This window comes from Vigna unguiculata, chromosome 3 (assembly GCF_004118075.2).
Source record: "Vigna unguiculata cultivar IT97K-499-35 chromosome 3, ASM411807v1, whole genome shotgun sequence".
NCBI classification, from domain to species: Eukaryota; Viridiplantae; Streptophyta; class Magnoliopsida; order Fabales; family Fabaceae; genus Vigna; species Vigna unguiculata.
The window spans coordinates 45,644,113-45,655,576 of NC_040281.1; the positions used below are offsets into that span (position 1 = coordinate 45,644,113).

Below are 11,464 nucleotides of genomic sequence, written 5' to 3' on the forward strand. Positions count from 1 at the left end.
ATATAGGAGTCTAGTTGGAAGTCAACTCTATTTGATAGCTACACAACTAGACATCATGTTTGCTACAAGTCTTTTATCAAGGTTCATGCAAAATCCAAGTCAAATACATCTTGATGTAGGGAAACAAATTTTAAGATATCTATAAGAAACAAAAGAATACGACATATGGAATAAATGCACAGGCAATCCAAGGTTGTTTGGTTATATCAATAGTGATTGGGTAGGGTAGGTAGATTACACGAAGAGGTCCTCAAGTTATGCTTTCTCACTTGGATCATAAATGTTCTCTTGGGCGTCAAAGAAGCAAGCCACAATTGCACAATCAACAACTAAAGCAGAATACGTGGTTGTTGTTGAAGCAACGATTCAAGCTATATGGCTTCAAAAGATACTCAAAGATATGAGAGAAAAACAAAGTGGACCTACTATAATTAACTGTGACAATAAATCAACTATTGCAATGATGAAAAATTCAATGCATCATAGTAGAACAAAACATATAACAATCAAATATCATTTCATCTAAGAAGTAGAGACAAATATGAAGATTTGACTCGAATACTGCCCAACAAAAGACCAAATTACAGATATTTTTACAAAGGTGTTACTAAGACCAATGTTTGAACTACTACACACTATGCTTTAAAATTACCAAATTTGTGTGAAAGAAGAATATTAAAGTGAAATACAAATTCTAGAATAATGTAGAAAAGCCTAAGATAGAAAATAAAAAGAATTAATAGCATCTAGATAGGCAAAAATCTAGAATATTCTACGTAAGTGGTTGTGACTATCATTTTCTACAGGGTAAAATGGGATCTATAAGTAAAACCGATGTATACTAACTTTTGGACTAGAACACACAACTACAAAATATATTCCTTTCAACTACTACAATGTCTGCCTACGCGGCTCATATATGAAGTTCGGTAGCCTTATCTTGCTGGTGGGAATCCTCTATACTTTGTTTTGGTCGCTGCTTATGTTTTGTTTCTTGGGTTGTAGTGATGGAGGTTAGGTTTTCTAGTTTTATAGGTCCTTAAAGGGTGCCTCGGTGCCTCTCGCCTACCCTCGGCCTTGGAAATTTGATGTCTGTACTTCTTACATCTTCTGCAATCTATAATTTTCTAACTATTTAATTTATATCATTTATAATTTATAATATATAACTTAAAATAAATATAAATAAATAAAAAGCCATATCATGATAAATCCTTATCATCCAAACATATTCAATAGTCGAAATGATCAAAAGTAAAAACAGTAAAATAATATCCAAATTTGTCGCATACTAGGGCATGGCATGCTCCTAAGCCCCTTTATAGCCTTATTTTTCATCATTGTTAACAAACGCAGCATTCGTTTGAGCTTTCATAGCTTGCTGCTAAGCTTTTGCAGCTTATTGATGAGCTTTATCTATCTCCTCAGAAGCTTCGCTGGGCGAAGGAGGAGCACCAGACTCTTGAGTCAGTGATGACGCCTTAGTAGGGACATTCACAGCTTTGTCTGCAATGCCATAGACATGACCACTGGTTTTTCCCTTAGCAACCTCACTCAATATGTCCACCCTGGTCTCCTGTGTTACCCTGGAGGAGGAGGCCTCACCAACCTGGGACTGTCGTTTTAAAAGACGAAGCTGATACTCCTCCTGTTCAAACCAAAAATTAATATATCTGTAACAAAAATATATTTTCTTAACAACATAATATATATAATTTAAATAACTCACATATGTCTTCGCAGCGCAGCTATCCATCCAATGGCCTGGGTAATTGTACTTGTTTGTAGCCAAGAAAAACTCATCAGGGTAGGGATCTCGACCAAACTTCTTGGCCTTCAAAACAAGAAAGGCGACAAAAACGATTATTAGCGTATAAATATAATACTACTACATTGGAAAACAAAACAAACTTCGTTAAAAAAACGTGTAAGTAGATTCATACCAAATCTTTGGCCACATCAGTAAAATCCTGGTAGCCCCCAGTGTTGACTGTGATACCTCTGTTTGGGGTCCGATTGGCCTGGTTTCTGGCGGAAATGTTCTTGAAGCTTGGGGTATCCCAATAGGCCAGAAGCTCAATCCAATCTTCCACTTTCATCCACTGCGGCTTCTTCCTAGTGTTCCTCACCTGTGAAAGGATGTCTCCGAGATGTTTTGAGCAATGTGCTTCAAATCTCATCTGGATATGTTGCTCATGGCGAGCATCCCAAGTGCATTTTTCCTACACATTCATAGTGAAATAATCACTGTGTGAATAAAAGAAATATTGTAATCTATAAATGAGTAAAATCCTTCACAGAACTAAATTACCTTGAACACGCGAAACCATTGTTGTCTATCAGCTAATGGGATAATGCCGTAGGAATGGAAGACACCTCGGAACTGGGTTTGAATGACATAATTAATGGCATCATGTGCTCGATGTGCAGGACTCCAGCTACAGAAGATCAGAAGTAAATATCAAAAAAAAAAAATGAACACAAATGTTTTCTAAACAAATACAAATACAGAAAATATGTGAACTTACCCATTCCCAACAGGTTCTATGATGTACTTTCCTTCATCATCAAGAAGATCCTCCGTTTGTCCATCTTGGTCATCATCCTCTTGGTCCTCCTCATCAGTTTCCTCCTCCTCTTCCTCACTCTCAGAGTCACTCAAAAGCGTGTCTGCCTGCAACTGAGCGTTCTCATTCTGAGCATTCTGTGTGTTCTCGTTGTCAAGTTTCTGCTCAAATAAAAAAGGGCATAGCTTTGGCATCATGGGGATGCCTGGTGTTACAGGTGGTGGTCCATGAGTGAGGTCGTAAAACGATGGTGAATAACCTATTGGACGATGCTGGAGACGCTCTTGCATGTAAGCTTGAGCAGGTAACCCTATCGGGCGATAGTGGCTTGATGATGATGATGATGATGACTCAATTGCCTTTCCCTTGTCTCTTACACCTCCTTCTCCTACTGTAAGTGCTAAGAAAGAAAATATAGTATGTAATATGTATCAGCTAATTCACTAGTGTATATCATATTGAGGGTTTTGAAATTGATTAGTAAAGCTACATGGAACTATGCAATGATTATAATGGAACCCATATTGAGGGTTTTGAAATTGATTATAATGGAACCCATGATGTTAGGTCTATTATTTGGTTAGATTTTATTAACAAAGAATAATAATTGACATGCTGTTATCAAAACCTTGACTTTTCACAATTGACATATACCTGGTACCAGTCTAGTTGACGCTACAGGAACATCAGTATTGGGGATAACACAAGTAATGTCGTGTCATGCTAATACTATGCTCTCACTCTATTTTTCAATTTTATTAGTGTAAATAAATATTTTAAACATATAAATTCTTTTTAGATTTATGTATATTATATATCCAACGTTATTTTTAACAACTGATGTTTTTTTTTAAATATTAAAATTCAATTTAGATGCAAGGATAAACAGAAGAGATAAAGTAATAAAAAAACATAAAATTTTCAGATTAACGAAAAACTTTGAAAACCATTTTTGTCGAAGAACAATTTTTGAAAATGTTTTCAATATTCTAATATGATAATAATATATTTATTTATATATTAATTTTTACTTTAAGTTATCAAATAAAATTTAAAGCCCATTAAAAGCTATTATGAAGTCAAATGTATTAATTAAAAAATTTAATTCTTATATACATACATAAGTAAATCTCTCTATATATATTTTCGTTACAACTCTCTCTCTATATATATGTTAATACATTAAAAATACATCAATAATGTCTTTAGAAATAAAATTATGACTCATAAATAAAAAATTAAATGCGCACTAAGTAATCTATATACGTTTATGTCAGTGTGAATTGAAAAATCATCATGTAAATGGAACTTATGCGTGGTGCCTACGTGTGTCTGAAAATTATCTTCTTAGGTAAAAATAATAATGACCAAGCACATCTAAAATCTAGAAGCATCACTATACTATTACTATTTTCATTCCAAAAGAGGAATTTATTTCTACTTACCGATGTGATCTAGTCTTTCAGTAAGAAATTTTGCATCTTTAATTAGGAGATAGTAGTAATCTTAATTTCCAATTAACAGTGATAAGAATTTTTAAATACAGCTGAAAGTGCATGGTGTAGTCTAACATAAAGATGAAGGAAAGATCTTAAAATGATGATGATGAGCAATGAAGAGAAAGAACCTGGTTGGGCCAGCAGACCCATTAGCTAGTGCAAATTAGGAAAGCAAATATATATATATCTTGCATGAAAAAGGGATCAGCACCTACCTTGAACGGGTGAAGTTGGTGCAGTTCTGTTAAATAGTTGCTGCATCTGAGAAAATGGTGGTGATGCGTTCAAATTGTTGCTTGCACTGATCTGAGACTCAGTAGCACGTCGTTTGGCCAGCAGTGCTAGTTGACCCATGTTACCCACATGATGTTCTCCAAAACCATAGTCAGGAAACCCTCTCTTGTTTTGTCCATGCATGCCCTGCATTCGCATTGCATTTCTTGCAGCAAAAATGTTACATGAATTCATAGCTGGAGATCTTACTGCACCTTGATTGGGAGGGCCTAGCCTCAGTGACAGATCAACATAGGTGGAAGGATTTTGAGAAGTTCCACCATGGAAACTAGAAAGCGGAACGTTGGATCCGAATACTCCATCGAAAGTTTCACGAGGAGGAAGATTAGGAGTGGGAAACAAAGGTAGCTCTCTAGACCCTTGCCTATTTTCCGTAGCCTGGAGAAAAGAAGGAAGCAGCTTCTCCAGGAGTTCAATCGATAGATGAGGGCTCGTTCCAGATGAGTCACCTTCTGCAAAATCCTCATCTCATACATAAATGCTTCAAACAAATAAGTATTCCAAAGAGGAACGGATTATCTTACCTTGAGGATTCATTGTTCCTAAATCTGCGTCTGAATGCCAAAGATTGAAAGGACCAGGTTGTGTTGTGCGGTTTCTACTGTCAAAAGAAAATATTATTCTGCAGTAAGTGGAAACGTAAACCACCAGTGTATTCTAATGAAAATTTTAGGGTATGGTAAATGCATCACTGGATATAAATTCTAGTAAATAAATTCATAACTATGGATAAATATGGTTTTTCATTCCTGTAAATGGAAGTAAATGTTTATTCCTTATAAATTTATGAAAAACATTTTTCTCACATTTCAGTAATTTCTTAAGACCGGAACATAAAATCACGGTTGAGATGTACAAAAGATGTACGTTTTGTTCTGCCCTATGATGGAGTATATTATCACTTTTATCTTTTGACTCTCATTCTTTATTTTCTGTGACTTAATGTAAATCATTAATTAATTATTATCATTTCTCTTAAAGAATTAATGACCCACCATAAATCACGTCGAGAAATAAAGAATAAACTATAAGAAATAAAGAATGGGAGTTGGAAAATGGAATTCATAATATAATTTTATTTTTATAAATATTCCTCAATTTCACGTGCACTCTTTTTTACTTTTATTATTTAAAAATAAAAATCACATCATTTAATATATATATATATATATATATATATATATATATATTTATGATTTACTAAAAAGGGGAAAAGTGAATTTGGATTAAAAAATAGAGAAAAAAAGTAAGAACAGGGCTTAAAAAGTAGTTTGCTTTCTTGATTTTATTTTTGAAATTGAATTTTAATATGTAAGAATTGGAGTGGCCACTGAACTCTGAGAAATAAAAACTACTTTGTTTAAAACAATACTTTTTACAAACGGAAAGCCCTGAAATACCAAGCTTAGGACATCGATGCATGGAAGGATAAAAAAAATCAGATCTTTAAGATACGAGGAATGATAAGATCAATGAAAATAAACCATGCAAAAGTGAGGTCTGAAACAACACATACGTGCAAAAAAAAAACCATTTAAAAAAAATAATAATAATGAAATCATGAATCAAAGGGTGAAAAAAAAAAGAGAAAAAATACCCCATGACAAGAGTAAATGACGTATAAAGAAGAGAGAGAGAGGGATGAAGAAGAGGATACCAAATGGATCTGTAGATAAGCAGAGGTGGGTGGGTCCTGAGAAGAAGGTTTGTATCCTTTGAGACTATGAAGTGAAGAGTGAAGACAACCTTATTTATATACTGAATTGATCAGGGCAGTGTTGCCCAACATCGATTTTTATTGGATCAAAAATTTATTCAAATTCTCTTTCCTATGCAGATACTCGTTTTTCTTTCTGTTTAACTCATTTTTCCCATTCTTCTTTATTCATTGTCAAAAAAAACGTTCAGATTAACTTTTAATTTCTATTTAATATCATATTAATATATCTCGTATTATCTTTTTTCACATCAAACTAATTTCCAATTTTCTTTTAATATTTTCTTAACATATTTTATATTATTTTTTAAATTAATTTAAAAAATTCATATCAGACTCTAGTTTTTTAAAAAATTACAATGAGATTTTTTTTTTTCAATTGAGTTGAATTTAACTAAATTTTACAATTTAAATCTAATATTTTTTTTTTCTTGTCTTTATTTTCTTTTTCTTTTTAACAATATATGCACCTCCAATGAATGGAAAGAAGAAAACAATTAATCTTTTCATTAATTACTTATCTTAAACAAATTCAAATATTAAAGCATTACATCTTTACAGCCTACAAGCTTTAATTGTTTTCTTATTTATATTGTTATATTAATTTAAAAATAAGCTTCACTTATTGCATTGTTTACAACAGCAGTTTGAACGTTTCTTGTTTTCCATTGGGCTGATCGTTTTGCCTGTAATATACAATTCAAATGTGAAGCTGTGTATACGTGTTAAATGTTTTTTCTTTATTTTTCTTTTTAATGGAAAATAAATTTTTGATTACTAAATTTAAATAACTTTCTCTTACAATCGTAGGTGTTCATTTTTTAAATGGTTTTTCATCTTTGTATTTTCTCATTTTCAATATTTCAAAATCGCTTAAAAGATATTACCTCATATTATAAAAAGAAATTATCAAAATTTAGTAGTCAAAATATCATTGTCCATTTTTAATAGTCTTACCAGCATTTTTTTTTCTTGTATCCAGTCCAGTCAGTTTGGTAAATTTTCTTTAAATAACTGAGCTGGTAATTAAATAATTTTTTTAATTCAATTAATGGCATCATTATTGTCTCTCGAAAACATAAATGCATGCATTAAAACTGTTAATAAAAACTAATTCTTTTAACATTGTATTTATGATTATTTATTTAACAAGCAGAGAAATTTAATTAATATTTATTGCCAACATTTATATTTCTTCATTAAACTCATCTTAACAGTTTTCTGTAAAACTTTAATATTTTGACACTCATTCATAGAAGTACAATTAATTATATTCAAATTTTAATTATATTTTTCTCTCTTCTAACTTAAAACATTAATATATATTCTTATTATATATTAAAATAAGATCGTTAAGTTGTTATTTAAAAAAAAAAAGATATTAAAGAACAATTATTTTTGTACTTATGATGGTTCGATAGTTTTTATAATTTTCAATTTTATTTCGGTATTCTTCTAATTTCACTTTTGTTTTTTAAACAAATATAGTCTCTTCTATTAATATCTAATAGTAACCATACATTTGTGAGGTGTTGCTGAAATTGATACCCAAACAACTAATGTCATGAATTATTATAGAAGAGTCATCCCTGTAAATTTGATAGAAAAAATATACATTGATTGATTTTTAAGAAATAAAACCAAAATTAAAATACTAACACTAAAAAGAAAACCTTAAATAACATCATGTAGTGGAGACAAAAAAATAATTGGTCACGATAGTGATTAATTTATATATTAATTTATAAACTAAAAATTATTTGTCAATAATATAATCAATGTTATAAAAAAATTATAGTTAGTTTTTGAATTAAACTTTAAATTAATTACTAACATTAATTACCAAAATTTGTTGTCAAATGAATTAATGTCTAAATTAGTCACTAATTAATATTAATGACCAACTTCTTTGCTAACTAATGTTAGAGATAGGGATGACAACAGTGCGGGGCGGGGACAAGTTTCGCTCTCTCATACACATTCCCACATAAAAAATTCATCATCATTCATATACTTAAACATAATGGGTATCAAACTTTTATCTCATCCACATCTCCATAAGGAAACAGGTATATATACTTATACTCATACCCGTACCCGCTTTCTTACGGTTTCCATATTAATTCACTATTTTTATAAAATAATAAAAAATTATTGTATATTAATTAATTATATTTTATAAAATAATAAAAAATTACGGTAAAAGAAATATAATATTATCAAATATTCAATATTAAGATAAAGGTTTTTTCTTCAATATCAAATATTTAGAAAAAAAAATTATAATTGTATACCTTTCAAATTAAAATATCAAATAAAATCTCACGAGAACTAAAACATTTATTAAATCTACAAACATTAATGAAACCTAGTTGATAATATTTAAAAATATTTTAAAAAAAATATAAAAGGAAAACAAATATTCAACTAAAATATATTTAAATGTTTGTTTACTTCTATTTGTTTAAATTCTAATAAATCTCTTTTTTATACACTAGTAAAAGTTGTAATAATAATAAAATTTTAACATATAGATCTTGTATCTTTAGAACTTCAATATATGTTGGATGGTGATAAAAAAAAATCATGACAATTACATTTAATTATTATATTATAGTAAATAAAATTTACTTATACAATTATAGTGACAAAAGTATAGTATGATAATGAGTTAGAAAATAAAAAATAATTATATAAAATATACCAAAATAGTATTCTATATGACAAAAATAAACAACAAATAAGAATATTTAAATATTATCAAATGTGTGTCTTAAAAACAAATTGAGAGATTATTTAATGAAATCGCACAAAAAAAAACAAATATATAATTAAAGTTATGATAAGACGAAAAATATCTTAAAGATCTAAGAAAATTTTTCAAATATCAACATAGTTAATGGTTGAGAAATAACGAAAATTGTTTTAGTGAAACAAAAGAGTTATTCAAATGAAACAAAAACTAATAATAATAGAGTAAAGAAGATAAATTTTTTATATTACCTAGCAAATGAAAAGTTTATGCTATTGAATACTCAAATTTAGAGTGTTAAACATTCTCACGTAAAAGAAAAATATACAATAAAGAAAAATATTAAAAATGAATAAAAATATTAAAATGTGAGACATAAAAAATATTTGATTGGCATACATCAATTGAACATAATTGCATAAATGTTATGACAACATGAAAAATATATTGGAGATGCGAATGAATTTCATGAAAAAACTAAAAAATTAGAAGAAATAAAAATATAAACATGAATAATGAGAAAGACTTTTCAAAATTCGATCCAATCGATCGGGAATCTTATCATCTGTTAGGTAGGCCAACCGACCGAGTTTTGTTGGGCGTCCATGTCACAGAACCTTTCTTCTAGCCAAGAATCCCATTATTGATCGAATCGGGGCGGATCCAATTCATTGGCAAATGAAAAATCGACTTTTTTCTTTTATCAGAAAAAAACCTAGAAAAGAAGAAGAGTCACTAAGACAAGAGCTAGGTCAGCAAGAAGGAGAGGCTAGAAAAGGCGGGGCTCTCCATCTCTAGGAAGATTGTGTCCAGGATCTGGTAATCTAAGTTCTGGTCGGCTCGTATTAGCCTGTGCTTTATTACAGGTAGTCATTCCCCCCGTTCGTTCCTTTTCAACGATACTTGAATCTTAAGTCGCGGTCATTATATATATATATATATATATATATATATATATATATATATATATATATATATATATATATATATATATATATATATATATATATATATATATATATATATAAGGTTATTTAATTGACTATGAATATTTTAATAATTTAAATGAGAATGTGAATATGACGGAGACAGATATTATGGCAGGTATGGGAACGGGGTGGATATGTACATCCCATACCTAATTGAAAAAGTCAAGGATTCCCCATATTCAATTGAAAAAGTTGAGGATTTCTCATACTCAATTGAAAAAAGTCGGGGATTCTCGATATTCATACACATACTCAGTTAATGCGAAGATTTCTCCTCAAAATGGGAATGGATTCGGACAATACCCATGAGCGAGTTTATTTGTCATCCTTAATTAGAGACCAATTTAAAATATAGTTCACAAACTTTAGTTATACTTTTCTATTCACAATCATAACTATTTTAGTGATCGATACTTCTTAGTTTATAAATTAGTATCTAAATTAGTCACTATAATGACCAATTATTTTTTGTCTCTAAAATTGATTGCTATTTAAATATTTTCTTAGTGTAAAAATTGTTAAAATATTTTTAACTACTTTCTGTAACACCTTTTGATAAAAAAAACAAGCATGTACGAAATATTTATTTATCTCTTTTTCTCTCTATGTATTTTCAATTATTTGTTTTCATCTTTAGTAATATCTATATGGATTATAAAAACAAGAAAAGACATTTATATATAAACTAAAATATATAACATATCTTTTGCACTAGTTCATTCCAGTTTAATTTTCACTTTTTATATCTTCTGCTTCACATAAAAACATGATTATGACACACAAACCATAACATAATTACAAAAAAGATAAGTTAATAATTTAAAATTTCTTCATAACAAATATCACATAAAAATTATAATAACAAATTAGCTCGAACGAAACATTGTTCAACACCACATTTACATCAATAAAAGTTTTCTCCATATCCTACGTACTTACTCAAAAGTTTATTTATCTTATGTCACAACCTACAATCATCATTTGTTATCTAAAAAAAAAAAGCAGTGATGAATCTTCATTAATAATTTTCGACTAACTAAAATAATACATTTAAAATTTAATCAATAATTATTACCAATACAACAAAAATAGGATAAAATTTAGTACAAATATAACTATAAAAGAAATCACAAATATCTTTCGTTCTTCCAATTTCTAACTCATTAATAATTGAATTAAAATTAAAAATTTTAACTATTTCTTTTTAAATGTAAATAATTATATTATCTGCAAGAAATTCATCTTTTATTTTATTTCACAATTTTATTTTTATAATTTTCATTACAAACTGATATAGAAATAGGAAAAATACAAATAAAACAAATTAAGTTATTAATCATGTAAAATATGTTTGACTTCTCTATTCTTACCAAACATTGACATAAATATAAATAAACGATCATAATCTAATAATCTAATTAAATGTTAAGGGGCATGATAATAAAGTCACAATTAATAATGGGTCATGAAAACACATATAATTACCAGTTAACTTTTTATTATTATGAAATAATACACAAAAGGTTCATGAGGTGAAACAAAAAATACTATACTATGAAATGAATATTTAATTATCAAGTGGGGCAAGAAAAAGTTATATATTTTTTTCCATCAAGAATGGAACAAAATAAGTGAGAAATGACAAA

General features: G+C 29.0%; 1 protein-coding gene across 1 annotated transcript; it reads right to left on the reverse strand.

Annotated features, from left to right (window-relative positions):
• Nucleotides 1-1,274: 1,274 nt before the first annotated feature.
• Nucleotides 1,275-6,065, reverse strand: LOC114174917. The gene is made up of 8 exons (XM_028059649.1): nt 6,018-6,065; nt 4,885-4,961; nt 4,282-4,812; nt 2,529-2,967; nt 2,312-2,438; nt 1,944-2,222; nt 1,730-1,834; nt 1,275-1,648 (listed from the first exon to the last, which is right to left on the reverse strand). The coding sequence occupies exons 2-8, from the start codon at nt 4,895-4,897 to the stop codon at nt 1,400-1,402; spliced, it is 1,743 nt and encodes a 580-aa protein (XP_027915450.1). The 5' UTR covers nt 4,898-4,961; nt 6,018-6,065; the 3' UTR covers nt 1,275-1,399.
• Nucleotides 6,066-11,464: the final 5,399 nt, after the last annotated feature.

Excerpts from the sequence above, each read along its gene's own strand:
- LOC114174917 (XM_028059649.1), bottom strand. Across the intron at positions 2,968-4,281 it reads ACCAACTTCACCCGTTCAAG|CACTTACAGTAGGAGAAGGA; the intron begins GTAGGTGCTGAT and ends TTTCTTTCTTAG. Across the intron at positions 1,649-1,729 it reads GCTGCGCTGCGAAGACATAT|GAGGAGTATCAGCTTCGTCT; the intron begins GTGAGTTATTTA and ends TGGTTTGAACAG.